The 25,890-nt window shown below is 42.8% G+C and overlaps 1 protein-coding gene across 4 annotated transcripts in view; it reads right to left on the bottom strand.

The window, feature by feature from the left end:
* Window positions 1-20,660: 20,660 nt before the first annotated feature.
* LOC132380201 (serine/threonine-protein kinase SBK1-like) overlaps window positions 20,661-25,890 on the bottom strand; it is a 28,591-nt gene continuing 23,361 nt past the window's right edge. For 2 of the 4 annotated variants that reach the window (XM_059948890.1, XM_059948891.1), the window contains one exon: window positions 20,661-25,777. In XM_059948890.1, coding sequence (XP_059804873.1) covers window positions 24,992-25,777 — 786 coding nt within the window. In that variant the 3' untranslated portion in view covers window positions 20,661-24,991. The remainder of the gene's footprint in view (window positions 25,778-25,890) is intronic. The other 2 variants (XM_059948888.1, XM_059948887.1) reach the window with 1 other exon arrangement.

Below are 25,890 nucleotides of genomic sequence, written 5' to 3'. Positions count from 1 at the left end.
GAGCAGCATGCCCTCAGCTGCCTTGCAGAGCAGGACCTCATGCCCCAAGATTGCCTGTTGTGGCTGCTGGGAAAGGAAACATCAGAGCTGGTTGTATGCTGCTGGATTCTGTATGGGGTTGGAGGCTGGCCCTTTCCATTTGTGCTGCTCTCCAGTGTTTGCTCGGTGGAAGATAAACTGGTTAGCATTCATCTGTGACTGCACCTGCATGAGATGAGGAACTGCTGTGGGCTTGTACCTGCAGAAACATGGCACCAGGACAATATCAATGCACCATCAATCTGCAAGCCAGGACACTTGGCGATTTGTGCTATATTATTCATTTTATATATTTATTGTGACTATATGCTTTTCTACTATTGTGATTATTTGTGTTACTGTATATGTGCTGTGTGTTGTGTGTGACTGTTAATTCTGTGTTTTGCACCTTGGCCCCAGAGGAATGGTGTTTTGTTTGGCTGTATTCATATGCATGGTTGAATGACAATCAAACCTGACTAAGCCAACTCTCAAACACCACTGCTTGAACTTCAGCATCTGTTCATTCAGCCTCATCCAACTTCAAGGAAGCTCCCCTCTCCTGGATTATTGTGTCAATTATCTCACTAATCCCATTCAATTACTTCAATGGCTCATGACAACACCTTTGCATTTCCCAATGTGCAGCACCTTCCTTAAACAATTTAGACACACCTTCTTGTCAGGATCTCAGCTCGGCAATGTCAACAGCACAATACTTTACCCTGATATATTGCATGAGCATGAGAAATCTTGTTACATATGATCCCACAGCATGGAGATTTTCAGCAAGCCACATATAGCCAGGATCATCTGGTGATGAATGTGACACATAGGGCCTTCGTCCTGTCATGTTTTTCATTGGCCTGTAATTGAGTAAATATGGGAACAGTCCCCACTTCATGTAGCTTGTGTTTGCTGCTGCTGCTTATCTACCCTTAGGAGTGTATCAGTTTAGATGTTTCTTCATGAGAAAGAGTATTTTACTTTGTTCATTGTCATTCCAATCATGGGCTTTTAGTATCTTAGCACCACTTCTTTCTCCCTTGAGCCTGTCCAGCTTGTGGAATAATTTTACATAAGGCCTTCACAAATGTTCTCTGCCAGTGTATCTGTGTAGAGTTTATTGCAGTCTTCTTTCTGCACTCAGTTGCAATTCCTTCTAAAATTTAAACTACAATAGATCCTTCTTGATTTTGGTAGGCCATTATTGCAGCTAAAAACTCCCTGAGGTACTTCAGAAGAGAATTGTTGCCCAGCAATTGGAATGTATCAGTGTTTGGTGTGTTGAAAGACTTTAGTATTGAGCATAAAACACATCACTCAAAAAAATCCTCAAAATTGGCCAAAATCCAGTGTGAAAGAGTGTTGGGGGTGGATATACCCAAGAATGTGGTAAACTGGAGCATATACTCAGTGGCCACTTTATTAGGTACAATTGTACACCTGCTACAAATATCTAATCCAACAATCATGTGGCAGAAACTCAATGCGTAAATACATGCAGACGTTGTCAGATATGATATATTGAGTTGTTCAGAATAAATGTTAAATTGCAGAAGAAAGATGACTTTAACAGTAGAATGATTGTTGGTGCCAGATTTTTGAATATCTCAGAAACTGCTGATTTCATGGATTTCTACATAGAACAGTCTCCAGAACTTACAGAGATTAATGCAAAGAACAAAATATAAATTCCTTTGAGCGGAATTTCTGTGGGCAAGAAAGCCTTGTTAATGAGACAGGTCAGAGAGAATGGCTAGACAGGTTCAAATTAACAGGACAGTGACAGTAACAATGTGTTACAACAGTGGGGTGCAGAACAGCGTCTCTGAACATACAACATTTCTATTCTGACTTCACTGAGAGTTCCCCACTTTCTTAAGCTAGGCTGTTAGATAAACTTCTGTCACAGCGTAGTTGTATTTGAAGGTGGTTTTATTATCTACAAACGTGTTACAGTATGCAAGGAGCTGATGTAAAAAAACACAGTACTTCTCAGTGTTCTCAAGAAAGCTAGATTCAAATATTGAATAAAATTCCTTTGACTTCTAACAAAGTGCTTCTAAGTACCAGCAACTAAATGAAATGCACAAATAATACAAAATGGCTGATCTGATGACAAAAGCTAATTGCTTAACAACACGATAATAAGTAATCAACAACATCTGTGAACTTACAAGCAAACAGTGAGATCTAGTAATTAGAAATAAAATATCAAACCAAATCAGAAAAGACATAACATTCCCTGCCTGGTATCTATAAACGATACCACCATGGCTTTCACAAAAAATTATATTAAACATATTAGAGTCAATGCTCCTGATCAATTGAATAGCACAATCAAATACTAAAGAATAATAAGACCATCATCTGGATTCAAAATACAGGAGAAAAATTCTATCCTTCAAGAGGTATCACTACCCAAACTCTGAAATAAACTAATTAGATCATATCAGGGAAATGTACGGGAGAAAAATTCAAAAAGCTAGGAAATCATAGAGAGTTAGAAGATGATAAGGCAAGCAGGAAGGAGCTCAAGAAAGAAATTAGGAGAGCCAGAAGGGACCATGAGAAGGCCTTGGTGGACAGGATGAAGAAAAACCCCAAGGTATTCTACAAGTATGTTAAGAGCAAGAGGATACGACGTGATAGAATAGGACCCATCAAGTGTGACAATAGACAATAGACAATAGGTGCAAAAGTAGACCATTCAGCCCCTCGAGTCTGCACCGCCATAATGAGATCATGGCTGATCATTCACTATCAATACCCAGTCCCTGCCTTGTCCCCATATCCCTTGATTCCCCTATCCATCAGATATCTATCTAGCTCCTTCTTGAAAGCATCCAGAGAATTGGCCTCCACCGTCTTCCGAGGCAGTGCATTCCACACCTCCACAACTCTCTGGGAGAAGAAGCTCTTCCTCAACTCTGTTTTAAATAACTGACCTCTTATTCTCAATCCATGCCCTCTGGTACTGGACTCTCACAACATCTGGAACATATTTCCTGCCTCAATCCTATCAAATCCTTTAATTATCTTAAATGTTTCAATCAGATCCCCTCTCAATCTCCTCAATTCCAGTGTGTACAAGCCCAATCTCTCCAATCTCTCTGCGTAAGACAGCCCTGCCATCCCTGGAATCAACCTAGTGAATCTACGCTGCACTTCCTCAATTGCCAGAATGTCCTTCCTTAAACCTGGAGACCAAAACTGTACACAATATTCCAGGTGTGGTCTCACCAGGGCCCTGTACAAATGCAAAAGGACATCCTTGCTCTTGTACTCAATTCCCCAACATTCCATTTGCCCTCTTCACTGCCTGTTGCACTTGCTCATTCACCTTCATTGACTGATAAACTAGGACTCCTAGGTCTCTTTGCATTTCTCCCTTACCTAACTCCACACCGTTCAGACAATACTCTGCCCTCTTGTTCCTGCTTCCAAAGTGGATAACTTCACATTTATTCACATTGAATGACATCTGCCAAGTATCTGCCCACTCACCCAGCCTATCTAAGTCTCCCTGTATTCTCCTAACGTCCTCTTCGCATGTCACACTGCCACCCAGTTTAGTATCGTCAGCAAACTTGCTGATATAGTTTTCAATGCCCTCATCTAAATCATTGACATAAATTGTAAAGAGCTGTGGTCCCAATACAGAGCCCTGTGGTACTCCACTAGTCACCTCCAGCCAGTCCGAGAAACACCCATTCACTGCTACCCTTTGCTTTCTATCTGCCAACCAGTTTTCTATCCATGTTGAAACCCTGCCCCCAATGCCATGAGCTCTGATTTTACTCACCAATCTCCTATGTGGTACCTTATCGAATGCCTTCTGAAAATCTAGGTACACTACATCCACTGGCTTACCCTCATCTAACATCCTTGTTACACCCTCAAAAAACTCCAACAGATTAGTCAAGCATGATTTGCCCTTGGTAAATCCATGCTGGCTCGGCCTAATCCTATTACTGCCATCAAGATATGCCACAATTTCGTCCTTAATAATGGACTCAAGCATCTTCCCCACAACTGACGTTAGGCTAACGTTCTCCGTTTTCTCCTTCCCTCCCTTCTTGAAAAGTGGGATAACATTAGCCACTCTCCAATCTTCAGGAACTGATCCTGAATCTAAGGAACATTGGAAAATGATTACCAACGCATCCGCAATTTCTTGAGCCACCTCTTTTAGAACCCTCGGATGCAGACCATCTGGACCCGGGGATTTATTAGCCTTCAGTCCTAACAGTCTACTCATCACAGTTTCTTTCCTACTGTCAATCTGTTTCAATTCCTCTGATATCTTATGACCCTGGCCCATCCATACATCTGGGAGATTGCTTGTGTCCTCCCTGGTGAAGACAGATCTAAAGTATGCATTAAATTCTGTTGCCATTTCCCTGTTTCCCATAACAATTTCTCCCAATTCATTCCTCAAGGGGCCAACATTGTTCTTAACTATCTTCTTTCTCTTCACATAGCTAAAAAAGCTTTTGCTATCCCCTTTTATATTCCTTGCTAGACTGAGCTCATACCTGATTTTTTTCTCTCCGTATTGCTTTTTTAGTTAAGATCTGCTGTTCCTTAAAACTTTCCCAATCATCTGTCTTCCCACTCATCTTAGCCCTGTCATACTTCTTTTTCTTTAATGCTATACAATCTCTGACTTCCTTTGTCAACCACTGTGGCCCCTTCCCCCTCTTTGAATCCTTCCTTCTCATTGGAATGAACTGCTTTTGCATCTTTTGTATTATCCCCAAGAATATCTGCCACTGCTGATCCACTGTCTTTCCTGCCAGGGCATCCGTCCATTTAACTTTGGCCAGCTCTTCCCTCATGGCTCCATAGTCTCCTTTATTTAATTGCAACACTGACACCACTGATCTGCCCTTATCCCTCTCAAATTGTAGATAAAAACTTATCATGTTATGATCACTACTTCCTAATGGCTCCTTTACTTCAAGATCACTTATCAATTCCTGTTCATTACACATCACCAAGTGGGGAAGTGTGTATGGAATCGGAGGAGAGAGCAGAGGTTCTTAATGAGTGCTTCAGTATTCACTACGGAAAAGGATCTTGGCAATTGTAGGGATGAGTTACAGCGGACTGAAAAGCTTGAGCATGTAGATATTAAGAAAGAGGATGTGCAGGAGCTTTTGGAAAGCATCAAGTTGGATAAGTCACCGGAACTGTCTACTGTGGGAGATGAAGGAGGAGATTGTGTTGCTCTTCACAGACTAGGGACATAGGCCAACATGAAGAGCTGCAATGTGTTTGTCATTATTGCATTCAGAACACAGGATGACACCATTACAGTCCCTCGCCTGGTGGCTGATTGAAGAACAGCAGTGGAAACATATGGAGTGCTTTTTGAGGAAGGCCCTTCGCTCCTCTCGAGGTTTCTCCTTGAAGCCTCTACACTTCCAGAGAGGGTGTGGTTTCCGACATAGAACTGTCCTTTTGGACAGCACTGTCCACCTCAGGTTTGTGAACCACAACAGGGCCTCTATCCGGTTTCTCTGATTTAAGTGGTGCTGAGCTAGAGGTGCTCATGATGAAGCTGGGGTCATTCCTAATTTTGGCTTCATCCTGGATGAAACTAGAAAAGGTGGAGAAGGGTGGGAAGTTGACTCCATTTTCCAGTTTATATCTGGTTCCCTGTGACATCCATTTTTCCTGTAGACTAAAGGGCAGTTTCTCCAAGATAGGGCTAATTCCTCGTGCAGTGTCGAGGTAAGACAAACCAGGTAAGTAGCCTTCGGCTTTGGCTACCTCCAACTTCAACAGCAGGTCTCCTAGTTCTTGCAGACATGGAGCTTCCTGCTAGAAATCTAGGGGAAGGACTCAAGTTTGTTGATGAGAGCAGTCTTCATTGCCTTTGCAGATCCATAGTACTCTTCCAGTCTTTGCCAGACTAAACTGAGAGCAGCACTGGGGTGTTTGATGTGACCTGACCTTAATCTTCTTGCATGTTCAGCAGGTCACCATGGGCTTGGAATCTCACAAGATATGACACATTGTGATTAGATTTGGGTTCACTGATGGTATGGTGCACCTTACCAGGAGGCTGAGCAGTGTCACCACATGTATTATGCTATGATACATAGGAACATTGGAGTATACTATAACATGGCTCTCCTTCATATCTATGGGTGAATGAGTGGCTCCCAGTGCCGGATTATTACCAGTTTTCATTAAGGACATTTAATGTCAGAGAAATCTATACAACATACATCCTGAAATTCTTTTTCTTCATAAACATCCATGAAAACAGAGGAGTGCAGCAAAGAATGAATGATAGTTAAATGCTAGAACCCCAGCTCCCCCATCCCATGCATAAGGTGCAGCAAAGCAATGCCCCTTCCCCACCAGCAACAAAGCATTGGTACCCCCCACCAACTTCTGAAGAGTGCAGCAAAGCATCAACAAAGACACAGACTTGCAATATCCCAAAGACTATTCATTCACCCGGTAATTCAACATACCACAGGCTCTCTCCCTAAATTTCACAGTGAGAGGGGAGACATAACAAACAACTCAGTGATTTTTGGTGTTAAAACTTGGATCTCTGGGCACACAGCCAGCAACTAGCTTGCTGCTTTCGATCTTCCGTGTACTCCCACGACACACCAGGCAGTGGCACTGACCTCGAGTCCACCTGCCTCAAGAGCCATGAAAATCCAGCACCCTGAAGGCACATGAATCTTCTAGAAATATAGAAACATAGAAAACCTACAGCACAATACAGGACCATCAGCCCACAAAGTTGTGTTGAACGTGTTCCTATGTTAGAAATTACTAGGCTTACCTATAGCCCTCTATTTTACTATGTTCCATGTACATATCTAAAAGTCTCTTAAAAGACCTTGTCGTATCCGCCTCCACCACCGTTGCAGGCAGTCCATTCCACGCACTCACCACTTCCTGAGTAAAAAACTTACCCCTGACATCTCCTCTGTACCTACTTCAAAGCACCTTAAACCTGTGTCCTCATGTGGCAACCATTTCAGCCCTGGGAAAAGCCTCTGACTATCCACACAATCAATGCCTCTCATCATCTTATACAATTCTATCAGGTCACCTCTCATCCTCCGTCGCTCCAAGGAGAAAAGGCTGAGTTCACTCAACCTATTCTCAAAATCCATGCTCCCCAATCCAGGCAACATACTTGTAAATCTCCCCTCCTTCCTGTAGAGAGGCGACCAGAACTGAGCAAAGTTCTCCAAGTGGGATCTGACCAGGGCCCTACATAGCTGCAACATTACTTCTCGGCTCCTAAATTCAATTCCACGATTGATGAAGGCCAATACACCATATGCCTTCTTAACCACAGAGTCAACTTGTGCAGCTGCTTTGAGCGTTCTATGGACCGGGACCACAAGATCCCTCTGATCTGCCACACTGCCAAGAGTTTTACCATTAACACTATATTTTGCCAACATATTTGACCTACCAAAATGAACCACTTCACACTTATCTGGGTTGAACTCCATCTGCCACTTCTCAGCCCAGTTTTGCAACCTATCAATATCCCACTCCTCCACACTATCCACAACACCTCCAATCTTTGTGTCATCAGCAAACTTACTAACCCATCCCTCCACTTCCTCATCCAGGTCATTTATAAAAATCACGGTCCCAGAACAGATCTCTGAGGTACCCCACTGGTGACCAGCCTACATATAGAATATGACCTGTCTACAGCCACTCTCTGCCTTCTGTGGGCAAGCCAATTCTGGATCCACAAAGCAATGTCCCCTTGGATCCTGTGCCCCTTTACTTTCTGAATAAGCCTTGCATTGGGTACCTTATCAAATGCCTTGCTGAAATCCATATACACTACATCTTCCTTCATCAATGTGTTTAGTCATATCCTCAAAAAATTCAATCAGGCTCGTTAGGCATGACCTGCCCTTGACAAAGCCATCCTGACTACTCCTAATCATATTATACCTCTTCAAATGTTCATAAATCCTGCCTCTCAGGATCTTCTCCATCAACGTACCAACCACTGAGGTAAGACTCAATAGTCTATAATTTCCTGGGCTATCTCTACTCCCTTTCTTGAATAAAGGAACAGTATTCACAACCCTCCAATCCTCTGGAACCTCTCCCGTCCCCATTGATGATGCAAAGATCATTGCTGGAGTCTCAGCAATCTCCTCCCTCGCCTCCCACAGTAGCCTGGAGTACACCTCATCCGGTCTCAGCGACTTATCCAACTTGATACTTTCCAAAAGCTCCAGCACATCCTCTTTCTTAATATTTACATGCTTAAGATTTTCAGTCTGCTGCAAGTCATCACTACAATCACCAAGATTCTTTTCCATAGTGAATACTGAAGTAAAGTATTCATTAAGACCCTTTGCTATTTTCTCCGGTTCCATACACACTTCTCCATCGTTACACTTGATAGGTCCTATTCTTTCATGTCTTATCCTCTTGCTCTTCACATACTTGTAGAATGCCTTGGGGCTTTCTTTAATCCTGCCTGCCAAGGCCTTCTCATGGCCCCTTTTGGCTCTCCTACTTTCCTTCCTTCCTTCCTTCCTTCCTTCCTTCATATTAGCCTTATAATCTTCTAGATCTCTAACATACCTAGCTCTCTGAACCTTTTGTAAGTTTTTCTTTTCTTCTCGACTAGATTTATTACTGCCTTTGTACACCACAGTTCCTGTACCCTACCATAACTTCCCTGTGTAGTCGCGCACAAGGCACACACACAGAAAGGTACACACAGAGGCAGAGAGAGCTGAACCCGGAATGGCTTTACTGATTCAAACTCGCACGCTTAAATCCCCCCTCCCATGGGTCCCTGCGACCAGCGGGGTGGACATAACATCAGACCGTCCCCGGAAGATCCACCCCGAGCGCGTCTGCCTGCAGGCCCCGATGGCAGTTCGAGCCCCATGTGTGTGGACCACCACACCTGACTCATTGGAACATACCTATATAGAACTCCACACAAATATTTGCCACATTTCTTCAATACCTCTGAGAACATGTTTCCAATTTAAGCCTCCAATTTCCTGCCTGATAGCCTCATAATACCCCTTACTTCATTTTAACACTTTTCTAGCTTGTCTGTTCCTATCTCTCTTCAATGCTATTGTAAAGGAGACAGAATTATGATCACTATCTCTAAAATGCTCTCCCACTGAGAGATCTGACACCTGGCCAGGTTCATTTCCCAATACCAAATCAAGTATAGCCTCTTCTCTTGAGGGCTTATCTATATATTGTGTCACAAGACCTTCCTGAACACACCTAACAAACTCTACCCCATCTAAAACCCTCGCTCTAAGGAGATGCCAATTGATATTTGGGAAATTAATATCTCCCATCACAACAACTCCATTATTATTACACCTTTCCAGGATCAGTTTCCCTATCTGCTCCTTGATATCCCTGTTACTATTGGGCAGCCTATAAAAAACACCCAGTAAAGTTATTGACCCTTCCTGTTCCTAATCTCCACCCACAGAGATTCCATAGACAATCCATCCATGACGTCCACCTTTTCTGCAGCCGTGACACTATCTCTGATCAACAATGCCATGCCTCCACCTCTTTTACCTCCTTCCCTGTCCTTTCTGAAACATCTAAAACCCGGCAATTGAAGTAACCTTTCCTGTCCCTGAGCCATCCAAGTCTCTGTAATGGCTACCACATTATATCTCCAAATACTTCTACACCTTGTTCTTGACATAGTCGAAAAACAGCTGGTCGTGAGACCCCGAGAGCAGGTCCTGTTCCCACAAAGAACTGAAGTCAATGTGTAACTCCATTCAGGGTCTTCCAAAGAACCCTGAAAAGGAAAAAAAGAGATATTAAAGATAGAAATGGAGCTGTTTCTGAAGATGCAAGCAAAGGAGTCATCATTAAGCCTCATCGAGTCACCGTTAACATACCAAATTGGTGATCAGAATTGGATTTGCACTCAGGACTATCACTTGGCAGGCTCCTCAGGAGAAACATCTGTCCAAGTGGAAGTCGCTGTATGATGATGCTTCCATCTTCTGCCCAGGCCATCGATGCTGAGTATGAGCTCCCTCTCCATCTGGTCCCCTGTTCTCCAGGTTCCATCTTACAACCCATGGACTTAGGCACTGGCATTGCAATCTTCGGCTTGTATTGTTGGCCATCAGGCAACCCATGATATGTTGAGTTAGTGGATAGAAAGCAAAGAATATGGATCAGTCTTTGTTTGGGAGGTTGTGAGCAGGGGAATGCTTTTGGGAGTGATGTGGGCCTCACAGCACAATCTATGTCAATGAGCTGAACAGAGGGATTGGAGGTAGCATTGGAGCTAGTTTAAAGTAAGTTCACCCAAGGTATTCCTTGAGATGAGAGCATTGCCTTATTAAGGTTGAATAGGTTGGTGGAGCTGGAAAAGGCAGATGCAGTCACAGCTTTTAAGAAGATAAACATTTGGACGGGTACCTGGGCAGGATAGGAATAGAAGGATATAGGCTAACTGAGTTTAGAAGAATGAAAGGCGTATTGGAGAAATAAATGAGGGGTGATCTCATTGAAATCTATGAGATAATAAGGAGGTTTGACAGAGTGGATTTTAAGCTGTTTACATTAGTGGGAGAATAGGAGAGTTGAACAATAGGACAGCTTCAAGCTAATGACCCTGTTGCTTAAAACTGAGATGTGCTGAAATGTCTTCTTGCAGAGTGTGGTTAATCTCTGGAATTCTCTGATCATGTGCAGAGGTTCAATGATTATAAATATATAAAGTTGTGGGAGATACATTGTTGATAGATCAACAATTAAGCACTGTGGAGTTCTGGTACAGAAGAGGAGTTGAGACAACCTGACGGAGAATCTCACATGGTCCCTCAACACCAGCTCCATAGCAAAGAAAGCATCTCTACTTTTTGCGAAGGCTGAGGAAAGTCCATCGCCCACACTCCATCTTCATCACATTCTAAAGGTGTTGTATTGAGATCATCCTGAGCAGCTGCATCACTGCCTGGTTCGGAAATTGCACCATCTCGGATTGCAAGACCCTGCAGCGGAAAGTGAGGTCAGCTGAGAAGATTATCGGGGTCTCTCTTCCTGCCAACACGGACATTTATACTACACGCTGCATCCGCAAAGTAAACAGCTTTATGAAGGACCCCATGCACCCCTCATACAATCTCTTCTCCCCTCCTGCCGTCTGGGAAAAGGCTCTGAAGCATTCGGGCTCTCACGACCAGACTATGTAACAGTTCCTTCCCCCAAGCTATCAGACTCCTCAATACCCAAAGTCTGGACTGACACCTTGCCCTATTGTCCTGTTTATTATTTATTGTAATGCCAGTACCGTTTTTGTGCACTTTATGCAGATCAGTGTAGGTCTGTAGTCTAATGCAGCTTTCTCTGTGTTTTTTTTTAAATTACGTAGTTCAGTCTAGTTTTTTGCACTGTGTCATGTAACACCATGGTCCTGAAAAATGTTGTCTCATTTTTACTATGCACTGTACCAGCAGTTATGGTCGAAATGACAATAAAGTTGACTTGACTTTACTTGACTTGACTAAATCAGTCATGATTATATTGAATGGCAGGACAGGCTTTAAGGTGTCGAGATTATCTGATCCAATTTTCCTGTATTCTGCTGTTCAAGTTTGTTAATGATTGAAAATTATTTGAAAGCATTGATTGTAGAAAGGGATGGAATTGTCAATGGACAGGCTGAGCAAATGAGCAGGGACATAGCAGATGGAATATAATGTGGAAAAGTATAAGGACATCCAGATCAATAGAGAAAGTAGAAAGGCTAAACACTGTTTAAGTGACAAGAGATTGAAAAGTTCAGTAGGACCTGGTTTACCTTATATACGAATCATTCAGGTTCATCTACTGATTTGGAAGGTAAATTATATGCTGGTTTATTGGATCGAGGAACGACTGTGCAAATGTGTAGACGTCAGCGAGTTAGACCAGCGGGAAGGATTTAAAAGAAGACAGCTTTATAGAGTGGGCTTCAGAGCAGGCAACGGAGTAGGGATAGACAGAGTAGGAGGGTTTTGGTTCAATGGGGATTCGGCAATAACGGGTCAAGGCGAGGTAAGCTACTTGTGAGGAATAGGAAGTATGTCTGTGAGGTTGGTGGTCTGTACTGGGTGTCATCAAGGCATTAATAACGTACCCAATGCAAGGATTATTGAGAAAGTAAGGAGGCATGGGATTCAAGGGGACCTTGCTTTGTGGATCCAGAATTAGCTTGCCCGCGTAAGGCAAAATTTGTTTGAAGATGGTGACCAGTAGTGTGCCTCAGGGATTTGTTCTGGGACCCCTTCTCTTTGTGATTTTTATAAATAACCTGCTCAAGGAAGTGGAGGGATGGGTTAGTAAATTTGCTGATGACACAAAGGTTAGGTGTGTTGTGGATAGTGTGGAGGGCTGTCAGAGGTTACAGCAGGACATTGATAAGATGCAAAACTGGGCTGAGAAGTGGCAGATGAGTTCAACCCAGATAAATATGAGGTGGTTCATTTTGCTAGGTCAAATATGATGGCAGAATATTTGGCACACTGCTCTTGGCAGTGTGGAGGATCAGAGGGATCTTGGGGTCCAAGCCAATAGGACACACAAACCTGCTGCACTGGTTGACTGTGAGGTTACAAAGACATATGGTGTATTTGCCTTCATCAACCATAGGTTTGAGTTTAAGAACCTTATAGGACCCTGGTCAGACCCCACTTGGAGGACTGTGCTCAGTTATGGTCACCTCACTACAGGAAAGATGTGGAAACTATAGAGCGGGTGCAGAGGAGATTTACAAGTATGTTGCCTGGATTGGGGAACATGCCTTTTGAGAATAGGATGAGTGAATTTGACTTTCTCTCCTTGGAGCGATGGAGGATGAGAGCTGACCTGTTAGAACTGTATAAGATAATGAGAGGTATTGATTGTGTGGATAGTCAGAGGCTGTTTCCCAGGGCTGAAATAGGTAACATGAAAGGGCACAGTTTAAAGGTGCTTGGAAGTAGGTACAGAGGAGATGTCAGGGACAAGTTTTTATGCAGAGGGCGGTGAGTGCGTGGAATGGGCTGCCAGTGATGGTGGTGGAGCCAGATACAATAGGGTCTTTTAAGAGGCTCCTGGATAGGTACATGGTCCTTAGAAAAATAGAGGGCTATTACCCTAGGTAATTTCTGAAGTTTGATATGTTTGACACAGCCTTGTGGGCCAAAGGGTGTATATTGTGCAGTAGGTTTTCTATGTTTCTATTATTTCAATAGGATTTCAACCCACATCCAGTGAGAATGCTGAGCACTCAGATGCAGCAGCCTCTCTGGGTCCAGCCAAAGGCATTATTGTTTTTTTTAAATGTCCGACAATGGTGGATATTAAGAACTTCAGCTACTGCAGGTCTACTCCATCAGTGAGTTCTCATTAGTGGAGGACCTGGACTTGGTGCGGACAGTGTTGCTGCCTGCAATGAAGGCAGTGTGCAAGCTAACAACAAATAATCAATTATCTTGGACATTTTTCTTGTGATTGCAAAACCCTATTGGCCATTGATAGTACTGAATACTGCAAGTCCAGTTCACTGGTTTATTAGTGAAACCAACAGCGGAGGAGTGGTGTGGCCTCAGTCATACCATAGTCTAGGCCTCATGTTGTGGCCTTGCCTGTTTCAGCCACCCGGGGATAAAAAGTTGGAGGTGATGTTGAATGACCCCTCCCATCGGTGTTGCCCATTAGTGTTCGCTCAGAGGAAGACAGGCTTGATTGAGTTTGTCTGCGAACAACTGCAGGCTTATTCTTATCAATAATATCTATGCACCATCCATCTACAGAACATGACACTCTGGCACTTGGGTTTTTTTTGTTTACTGCTATCTTATATGTTCTATAAGTACCTTGTGCCCTGTATGACTGTACTGTATTTTGTACCTTGGCTTTGCATCTTTGGCTGTATTCATATGTGACTGAATGACAATTAAGCTTGAACTTGTACTGGAATAGAGAAGTCTTTCTGCAGTTATATCGGGTTTAGGTGATTCAGCATACGGAATGTTTTGGATTGCTCTATCTGTGACAGAGAGTGTTCTGTAAGTTTTAGAACCATGGAGTGTTACGGCATGTGAACAGACCCTTCATCCCAACTCATCCATTTCAATGGAATTGCCTTTTCTTGTCCCACTTGCTTCAGTTGGCACATATCTGTCTGTTGCTTTTCTGCCCATATTCCTGTCCAAATACTTATGCTTCTTTAAGGCTTTGACTGCATCTGCCTCTGGCAGCTTGCCCATATACCCCCTGCCAACTGTGAGAAAATCATGCCTCTCAGATCTTTAAATCTTTCCCCTCTCACCTTAAATGAATGTCCTCTAGCTTTAGAGGCTCCTGCCTTTAAAAAGACTGCGATTCTCCCCCTTTCCTATTCTCCTTGTATAATCTCCACCAGGTTATCCTTCAGCCTCCTGAACTCCATTGAGAATAATCCTAGACTATTCAGTCTCTCTGTGGAACTGAAGCCATCCATTCCAAGAAACACCCTTGTGAATCTCTTTTGCACTTTTTTTCGCACTGCTACATACAGTACTCCCTATCATGAGGTGAGCTAAACTGCTCATGACATTCCAAGTGTAGTCTAACCAATATCTTGTACAGCTGCAACCCAGACGCCCAGTCTTCACCAGTTGGATTCCTTGAATGGTGGATCTATCATATGAGAAGAGATTCATACTCAATAGAGTTTACCATTGAATCCTAATGAGACTTGATAGGGAGGATATATCCCCTGATTAAGGTATCCAGAAACAGGGATCACCATCTTAAAATAAAGGGTTCAGGCATTCAAGAGTAAAACTGTACAAGCAGGTGGCAGTGAATCTGGAATTCCAAAAGGAGACTCCGTTGTTGCTTATATCCAATAGAGCAATTGGAGGATATTTAGATAATAAGAAAATATAGGGATGAAAAGTTCTTGCTGCAAAGTGGTGTTAAGGTAAATTATCAGCCTGAGTCTTATTGAATGTGGAGCAGACATGAGGGACCAAGTAGCTTCTGTTTCTTATGTTGTACTCTTATCTCCCCAATATGCAGTACAGAGAGCCCCTTGACTGATGCAGGGAACAAGCTCTTGTCTTGGGAAAACGTTTGCCTTTGTTTGTATTTAGTAATTAGTAATTAGATTATTATTGTTACATGTACCAAGAAACAGTGTATCTTTGTGTTTCATCCAGACAGATTCTTCCATGTGAGTACATCAAAGATAGAACATAATATGCCCCTTCAGTCTGCAATGTTGTACCAATAACACACACAAAATGCTGGTGGAACACAGCAGGCCAGGCAGCATCTATAAGGAAAAGCACTGTCGACGTTTTGGGCCGAGACCCTTCATCAGGACTAACTGAAAGGAGAGATACTAAGAGATTTGAAAGTAGTGGAGGGAGGGGGAAATGCAAAATGATAGGAGAAGACCGGAGGGGGACCCGAAGGGTCTCGGCCCAAAACGTTGACAGTGCTTCTCCTTATAGATGCTGCCTGGCCTGCTGTGTTCCACCAGCATTTTGTGTGTGTTGTTTGAATTTCCAGCATCTGCAGATTTCCTCATGTTGTACCAATGTTGTACTATGGAAGCAGGAGGGGAACCAGAGGAAGGAGATGGGCAGGTGAGGAGAAAAAAATGAGTGAGAGGGTAGAAACATAGAAAACAGAAAACTTACAGCACAATACAGGCCCTTCGGCCCACAAAGCTGTGCCGAACATGTCCTTAACTGAGAAATTACCTAGGGTTATCCATAGCCCTCTATTTTTCTGAGGTCAATATACCTGTCCAGGAGACTCTTAAAAGACCCTATCATATCTGCCTCCACCACTGTTGCTGTTCCATGCACTCACCACTCTCTGTGTAAAAAACTTACCCCTGATACCTCCTCTGTACCTACTTCCAAACACCTTAAAACTGTGCCCTCTCATGCTAGCCATTCCAACCCTGGGAAAAAGCCTCTGTCTATCCACACAATCAATGCCTTTCATCATCTTATACATAAATGGTAACCAGAATGGGAATGGAAAAAGAGAGAAGGAAGGAGGGAGGAGAAATGACCAGAAATCAATGTTCAAATTCTCTGTGAGAAGTGGAAAGGAATGAGTAGACAAGTGAGTCAGAGAGCAATCCCTATGGAAAGCAAGGGGTGGAGGGAGATGTTCTCTGTGGTAGGATCCCATTAGAGATGGCAAAGTTACATAAATTACCCACTGATCCTGGCACTTATCCCTGCAAGCGTGACAAGTGCTATATGTTCCCCTACACCTCCTCCCTCACTGCCATAGAAGGCCCCAAACAGTCCTCCCAGGTGAGGCGACACTTTCAGGGTCATGATGCAGCCACCCTTTACATCAATAAAACCTGATGCAGATTAAGGGACCACTTTATCAATCACCTTCTCTCTGTCCACTGCAAAGTGGGTAACTTGAGAGAGGTGTACAAGATGATCAGAGGAATGGATGGAGTGGATAGTCAGAGATATTTTCCAAGGACGGAAATGGCTAGTACAAGGGGGCAAAACTTTAAGGTGATTGCAGGAAATTATAGGGGGATGATAGAGGTAATTTCGTTACACAGAGTGGTAAGTGTGTGGATCACCCTGCCAGGGAAGGTGGTAGAGGCAGATACATTAAGAGCATTTAAAAAGCTGGGAGACAGGCATATGGATGATAGAAAAATGGAGGATTATGAAGGAGGGAAGGGTTAGATTGATCTTTGAGTAGGTTAAAAGGTTGGCATTACATCGTAGTCTGAAGAGACTGTACAGTGCTGTAATATTCTATGATCTATGCGCATGATCTCCTGGTGGCTACCCATTTCAATTTGACTTCCCATTCCCACTTATTCCATTCACAGGCAGTGACAAGCAAGAAACCCAAAAGAACCCAATTTAAAAAAAGACCAACACCCAAAGCACTGAGAAAGAGAAAGAAAGCACAAATCATGCAAACAATATAAACAAGCCACAGCATTCCAACCAAATTGGTCCATAGACCTGAATCCTGGAGCAGCTGGAAGAGGCCTGTAGCCTAGGTCTCAGTTCATCATATAGTGGGGAAAATCACCACAAAGCTTGCAGACACCAAGCATGTAGTAGCTGCAGCAGTCTCAGTTTCAGTGCCATGGAGAAGGAGTGAACATCGCAGAAGAGCAAGTGGAATCGATCCCATCCTTGCCTCTGGTCCTGACATCCTGCCTTTCCAGTCTATCTGGACTGGAAATTAAGTTGTTCAAACATCAGATTGTTGCATACACTAGGTCCCAAGACCAACAGCAACAACACGCTTTGGGCCTAGACTTCACTGCCGAACCCAAAGCCCTTCTTGACCTTTCCAAATTGGCTTAGTGATGATCCAAACTCGGTCCGAGTTTAGGTGGTTGGGCACTGAAATATTCCTCCTTGACACACTTCTGAATTGCTTGCTCCAACAACACCATCTCCGACACCTTCTCGAACACATCACATTTCAATTTTGCAATGCACCAGCACAGCTCATGCATGGAGTTAGCTTTACCTTCGCTTACCTCCTCATTTGCTGTGATAGTTTACCACTATGTACTGTACCTCAGAAAAGTGTTATTCATTATGGTTTTAGCCAAATTTCTTGCCTTTTGAACAACCAGTAAGCTGTAGCCCAACTTCAGTAGCACCTTCTTAAACCAAAGGTTGAACTGTTGAATGGCTGCCAAGTATGATGGACTCTTAACCTCGCAATCAAATTCATTATGATGTTGCAACTTATTGTCTGCCTGCACTGCACTTACTCTGCAGCTGTTGGACTTTATTCTGCATTCCCTTATCGTTTTACCTTGTACTACCTTAATGAATTACAGAATGAATTTACTTGTGTGAACAGTATGTAAAAAAATTTTTGCACTGTACATGTGCCAGGAATTCCAAATCCAGCTGCATGTCCAGCTTTGTGACTGGTGCAATCTCACTGGGAAATGAACACTCAATCATCTACTCAGAATTCAATCAAAGTTGCTGCAATTAAAGTATTAGAAAATTTATTGCATATTTACATTTCTAGAACAAACATTTAACATCTGACCAAAGATGACATATTAGGAGATGAAGGAAAAGTTTTAAGAAATTTTAAGGAGAGAGGTGGTTTTCTGGAAGGGACTTCCAGAGCTTAGGGTGAAGGACACTGGGCATAGTGGTTAGCATAACATTTTACACTACCAGTGTTGCAGGTTCATTTCTCGTCACTGCCTGTAGGTAGTTTGTACATTCTCCCCAGGTGCTCTGGTGTCTTCTCATGGTCCAAAGATGTACCGGTTGTTAGATTAATTGATCAGTGTAAATTGTCCTGTGATTAGGCTAGGATTAAATTGGGGGTTGATTGGCAGCACAACTTGAAAGGCCAGAAGGGACTATTCTGTGTTATATCTCAATCAATAAAACAGGGATGCATGAGACACTGGAATTGGGGTGAGGAAAGGTGACACTGGGAACAGAAGGAATAAAGCCACAGAAGGATATGGCCTGGCTTATTGGCCCATTTAGTCCAAGCTGACCTGACCTTCTGCATTACTTCAACTACCTGCACATGGACCATGTCCCACCAAACCCCTCCTATTCATGTACCTATCCAAGACTCTCTTAACAATTGAATATTCTTCACCTGTCGGCACTAAGTACAGCACCAACTTGAAAGAAGTTCAGCACCATTCAGGACAAAGCACCTGATTGATTAGCATGCCTCTCACCACCTATACAGTATATTAATTCCCTTCACCATTGGTGTGCAATGTCTGTGGTATGTATCATCTGTAAAATGCACTGCAGTCATGCAGGATACTCTGACAGTATCTTCACTTTTGTTGCGAAAAAGATCGATGATAACAGACAGATGGGAACAGCATCCTCAGACTCCCCTCAGATTTTCACAACATTCTGACTTGGAGGTATTGCTGCTCCTTCATTGTATCTGGTCTAAAATCCCAGAAGTCCTGATGGTGTAGGATGATGGATGCACCTTCACAAGAAGGACTGCAGTGGTTCAAGAGGGGTGACTCATCATCACCTTCTGAAGGAGTGTTAGAAATGACCAATAAATTCTGGCTCTGGCACTGTTGCCCAGCTCTTGTAGCAGCAAGAGTTTTGGATAGACACAGGTTTTATGTTAGGAAGAAGATAGGTTGGTTGATGAATCAGTGAATGTCAAGTCTCCTTCATTTGAATTAAAAGGAGCTAAGCTGAGGGTACAAATGGTAGCATAGTGATTGTTGCTGTCCTCAGTCATTCAGGAAGGCTTAAGGCTGAGATATGACAAGCTCAAACCACAGATACAAAACATTAGAGGGGATGGCCACAAGGCTACCAGAATGTCACAGAGGGACCATTACGTTCAAGGAAAGAGATTGTTCATCCTTATCTGCTCTGGTACTGTAGTGACTGCAGAATTATAGCAGTCTAGCAGTTCTTAATTGTCTCCTGAAATTTAGCAAGTCATTATCATCAACCTCGCAATGAGAGGAAGATCCTTCACTTAGAGCTCTCCTCCAATTTCAAATGGGAAATTAGGGAGGTGTAATAATTCAGCCAATGAATGGAAGAGAAAGTAAGGAGGAGAGCATCACAATGCAATAGCTGGGTTGAGAGAGATGAATAGATAGATGGAAAGAGAGAGGTGGTGGTTTTTGATGAAGTTTTTATGAGGAATGCCCTTGTGCTGGAAAGTTAGAGATAAAAAGATTGGAATTTAAAGATAGAAAGATGAAATCATAAGGGAGATCTTTTTCTAAGGTGGACATTAAATGATGTGGGCTTGCAGAGGGAAAGTGGCAGGGAATTGGCAATGGTTGGATGCTAAGTAGGGAAGTGATCCAAGATGTCCCTGTTATTATCCCAAATGGGTGCACTGAGGTGAAGTTGTTTTTGTTTGCTTCAGCTGTTGATATCTGGGAAATGCTTTAAGTACTTATTTTCAGAGCTAACTGCTCACCGACCAGAATGATGTTGAAGTTTAGACAGCTGAAATACAAGCACTGTTATAAGAAACTTGAAAGCGATTGAAAGGTGAACCAATAAATGTAAAAAAAAAGTGTAAAGACATAACAATTTTCTCCTACGTGACAATCAAGAATGGGGGAATGTCAAATTAGACAAAAGCTATTCAGAAGCCTAAGAGCAGTTTTTCCTACAAATGGAGGTCATAATCTGACAATCATTTTAGGAATCATCTGGTAGGCATATTATCTTCAGATATGGGTACTAAGGAATATGCAGAATATTATTCATGACCTCAAACTGAAAGCAGAGCAGGTGAGATGGGCTGAATCACCTCTTTCTCATAACATCCCAAAATTCCTTCTCAACATCAAGCCCACTAACGTTCAACTTCTTTTTCAAGATTTATCTTTGTGGAAAATCAGACCCCTCCTTTCAAAGAGATGTGCATTGTTTTCTGATGTGCAATAGTACATTCCAAATAGAGTTGCTTATTGTAACTTCTATACAACTTTATTTTGGACTGGATGTATGAATTGATATGAAAGGAATAATTCTCCCTCTGCATGATACCTCAACTAGAGATGCATTCTCATATCTTCACTGTGTCCCAGTACATTCATCAATCAACAGCTTTCTGACTCCAAACAGCTGTCAATGCTGTTAATTCTGTATATGTCTCTGACGTATTGTACACACTCTCCTGTAATGCAATGTGCTAATTTCTGCTGACATTAAACCCTCTTTATAAGCTGTTGACATTGTAGATGATCTGTATTTCTATCACATATTGTAATACCTTTCTATCACTATTGTAGGGCTGTGTAATAAACTTTGCTTTCTTTGTTCCATCAGGGTCTTCACAATGGAAGTCTGCCACCCATATCTGATCTGGCCTAACATGACTCCAGACTTGCCAGTGCAGGGATCATTAGGGAAGAGCAATAAATGATGTTATTTCCCATATTGTCCATAATCCATGAATGGATGATAAAATGCAATGTATCATCAAACTCTGTTCCATGGCTCTTGTGCACTAAGCATACCAAGCCTATCCTTAGGTTAGAAAATTTCATTCTGCCTGAACTTTGAAGTAAGTACAACTGCTCCAATACTGCACCATCAGTGAATGTATTTGCTGTTTTCTGTAAATGCATCATTTTTTGTACTCTCTGTCCTCTACCCTGCAGTGTACAACCTCCACATTCTCTCAGCTGTTGCAACTTCTTCACCTTTTGTTGCATCAAATGGACGTGATGAGACAGTTGTTTTTAGGTAATTTTAATCAAATTATAAAGTAAGTCTTACAGGAAGACAAATTGCATTGCAACCATTGAATCGATCGTATGGCTCTGAGAAGAGCTCAGGAAACATTTTAGCTAAGAGCTAAAACTGTGGATACCAGAAGAATGCATTGCTGTCACAAACTACAGACAGTTAAACGACACACCATTCACTGAGGAACGAAACTGAAGAATTTTGAATAGAAACATACCCATTGCACTAAAATTCAAACACAAGGTTTGGCAGCTCAGTAGCCCACACTACATCTTGGAGACCAGGTGTATGGGGGAGGTCCTTTATACTATATATGGAGTGTTGCACTGTCTACAAGAAGCAATTGAGTGCATTTCTAAAGTGGAGTGATGAACATTGACAATCTAGGTTGATTTGCACTTCTGCCAGTCATTAGAAGTAGGGCATCAGCTGACTAAGATTCCCAGTTCAAATACAATCTTTGCAAAGAGGTCCTTATTGGTTTGCTGTCTTGCTTTCACAGGAAGTTTTCTTTCAGAAGTTATTCATTTAAAGTTTGTCACTAAGTACTGTGATGCATTCATTGATCCTTGTTCCATTGCCCTTTCAACAATGGCAGGGCTCACCTGGATGATGACAATAATGAAGGAGAGAAGAGCGGATTGCAGTCCTGTCACACTGCCCTACTTCTCCAACACTTCCCTCCCTTCTCCCCCCAGTTCATATACATCAAACTGAGCTGGGCTGCTCCCATCTCCAGCTCTTTCCTGCGGAGTTCCAGCCAGGTAACTCTCTTGAATCTTTGTAGACCGAATACAGGTGCAGTATACATCACATAAAGGTTTCTCGATGATGTCATTTTCATAGCCCTATGTTTTCAGTTTTCTAATTGATAAAAAAATCTACGACAATTCATTGTAAAACTTTCTTAAGTGATAGTATATAGAGCATATTGCCCATACATTAACATTAGAAATATTTGTTTTGTAAGCACAGTGAAGATACACAAGGATTGTAATCTGTTATCCTAAATTTCCTGTTATTTTTTGCATGTTTTGGTGTATAAAGGATGAGGAGTGGTGGGTGGGAAGAATGTCGAGAGGCAGTCGGAAGTAAAAAGCATAGCCAGAGCCTTATGACAGTAAACATAATAACACAGATATCCTTCTAAAAACGCTCACCAAATAATTAACCAATTGTCCCCTCAAGTGGTTGCCACAGATAACATTTTATCTGCTTGATAACTTTACACACCTGAACTCCAATAGGACTAAAGGATTTACTCATATTTTTTAGAGTTTTTTAAAACCAGATTCCTTTCCAACAATTTGATTTCCAGCAATCCAATTGGTTGCGTGGCTTTTGTTACATTTAGTGGGTCAAAGGACACAGTGCCACTGCTTAGCTTCACAGATGGACCTTATGACTGTAAGATGATAAATGCCAACTAGTGTCAGGTGCTGTACCAGCTGCCTGGAGATGGGGATTCGAGCTTCATCACAAGGACAGGACTGCAAGGTCACAGTAATACCACAGAGATGAGGTCTGGATAAGCAATAAATTAGATCAGTCTTCCACTGGATATTCCTACTTCCATTTACTTTGCTGTCTCTGTATACCACTTGGCGAGTTGAGTTAAAATTACCTTCAGTCATTAGCCTTGTTGAGAGTTATGATAAATCTGACTTCTTCATCAGGTGCATAACCCAACCATCTGCCACAAGAACACTACTCAGACAACTGACTGCTAGGCATGCCTCACTTTTGAAGTCATACTGTATCTACAAAACCTTCAGGAAAAAGTCGAATCAAGAGAGAATTTCCCATCTGTGGGTGCCATGGTTGAGGTCACAGTAGTCTGAGATCAGTGCCACTCTTGCACTCTCAATGTGTCCAGTGCTACTGAAGATCCAATAGGGAAGTCTCACTCTTTACACTGTATCTGGAGTTGGTTCAACAACGTTGTAGTTTACATATGCATTGTAATTTGCACAATTCACTGAGCTGATATTTCCTTTTTCTCTATGTACAAGGCAGATGCAGAAAGGAAGGGAATCAGCTGGGTGTTGACAACTGGATCTTTGACAAAGGATCAATAAACACAATAGGAGCCTAACAACTATAAAAATTATCATTGATTCATCAGCCCTCCTAGACCACACTAACCATCAAATACCTATTTACTGCAATCCTACATCAATCTCAGGTATTTGGCCCACATTCCCATCAACACCCCCTGCCCACCCCCACAGATTCTACCACTCACCTGCACACTCACATTTTCAAGCGGCCAATTAACCTACCAACCTGTACTGGAAACCAAAGCTCTTGGAGGAAATTCACAAGCTTATTGTGACAGATCCACACAGATGGCATTGGAAGTCAGGGCAGAACCCAGGACATTGGTGTCTTGAGGCAATGCATCTATTGGCTGAACAGCTGTGGTGTTTTAAAGGTTGTAATCTCTAAAACAGTTCAATTGTCCCCTCAAGCAGTTGCTACAGACTACTTCCCTGGGAAACATAGAGAACTAATCGGAATTGGATTGCAAACTGGCTTTCCCTCCACTCCTCTCCCCCCAATTTCTCCTTAGGCAAGTTCCCAACAATGCTATGGAGAAGCTGGCACAGGCTCTGAACTTCACACCCAATGTCATCACTAGCTAAACTTACCACCGAAGATCTGCTGATATCAGTGTTAGTTCCATTCAGACCTCCCTGTAGCAGGCACAGTATGACGCAGGAGTGAAACATACAACAAAATCCACCCCTCAAGCACACACTGATTCAAAGCACAGACACAGAACATATAACACATCAGCGCAACAGGCTGCATGGTCCAGCTGGTCCATGCTGAGATGAAAAGGGTTAAGAGGTTGGAATGAAAAGCATGTGAGAAGTGATGTTGGTGCCCTTGCTCTTGATCATCAGGGGACATTCCCTTGCACTGAAACTACCTCATCACTTAACTTATCTAATTCTAGCAATGATCTAAATGTTACCTGTTTTTGTTCAATGAAATATTAACTTCATTAGTCTTGTAAGATCAGCTTACTACTGGTTATTAAGTAAGATGTTTAGACAGTTATCAGCTCACATGCTACCAGTGCCTGGGAACGAGAGAGGACAAAAGCTGCTAGATGCAAAATAAGATTAACTTGAACTTTTAAAAATCTGAACCAATAAATTAGTGTGTTTGGAAATGGGAAGTCACAGTCACATTAGTGAAAGGTGATTGTTGGTAAAGATGACTTGTGCAGAGTGTTCACTCCTTTCAGTAAGCACTACCAAGCCCTTAGGAAGAAAAGCCATTTGAACAGAAGCAACTGCCACAATCTGGTCACTGCACAGTGCCCTTGACATTTGCTCGCAATATATAATTGAAAAAGTGGATCGTTCCGCGGAAACCGATTTTAATTGGTTGAGATCTTTACAAAAGTCGTGCCTCGTTTCTTTGGACCCATGAGCCATTTCACCTCCTGACGTTACTCATGTGTCATCTTCCCTGACCCAAAGACACAAAGCAACTTAGTCATGAATGGTGAGAATCAGCTTAGGTGAAAGCTTTGAAGATCAATAGTTCAGACAGAGCCCCATTGGAGTTTGAGCCCCAGTTGACAGCTCACAGTGACTCCTAAAGCAACAAACACTTGCTTCCTTCAGTAAGAATAAGTTTGTTACTCTGTAAGACACGTTGTCTGTCACACTTAAAAGGCAACCACGATCCGGACATTTCAATGTCAGCTAGACACAGATCTCAATAGGTGTAGTGACCAGAATCCTGGTGTTGTTGCTCTCCCTTGATGCCCTCTCATAGCTGCTGTTAGATGAGAGGGAGCTGGATGTTGTCACAGACGTGAAACGCGAGGATGGAGTTTCCATGGAGATGCCATTCTTTGCAATGCTGCACACAGGAGACAGACTCTGTTGCTTCATCCGTGCCACCAGGTCTTCCTCCGAGGAAGAGCTCCCATCAGCAATGCTGTTACTGCAATCTGTATCTAGCATCCACTGATAACTCAGGTATCTGAATATCTCCTTGACTGAGCACCTTCGCTCCGGTTCGATAGGCAGAAGTTTCCGGAACATGCGGAGAGCATCGTCGGTGAACCTCCTCCACTGCGATGGTACATTGGACCCTCTGCGTTTTTGCCATCTCACAAATTCATCATAGAATGAGTCTGAGAGGAGGGCCTTCTCCCAGGGGAAGTTCCCTGTGAGCATGCAGAAGAGTAGCACCCCAAAAGCCCAGACATCAATGCTGAATTCCACAGAGAAGCCCTCATGTTTGGAGGCATCACAGAGCTCGGGAGCAGTGTAAGGGATGGTACCGCTCACCCGCTTGACAGGAGTACCAGCCCGACGGGTCATTCCAAAATCTGACAGTTTGACCTTGCGGCACTCCTTGTCAAAGATGAGGATGTTCTCGGGCTTGATGTCACGGTGAACCAGTTTCCTACTGTGCAGATAGTCCAAAGCTAAAGCAACTTGGTGCACACAGCGTTTGGCAATTTGTTCAGGGAGACCAACCTTTGAGAGAATAATGAACACATGTTGAAACCAGGCTTTATGTCATGAAGTAACTTTTGACACAAGAACATTGGTTTGCCAAAACACAACATCAGGATTGAGGTGCTTAGAGA

Source organism: Hypanus sabinus, chromosome 23 (assembly GCF_030144855.1).
Source record: "Hypanus sabinus isolate sHypSab1 chromosome 23, sHypSab1.hap1, whole genome shotgun sequence".
In the NCBI taxonomy this organism is placed as follows: Eukaryota; Metazoa; Chordata; class Chondrichthyes; order Myliobatiformes; family Dasyatidae; genus Hypanus; species Hypanus sabinus.
The sequence above is the reverse complement of the archived record's forward strand: the minus strand, read 5'-3'. Positions and strand labels throughout refer to the sequence as shown.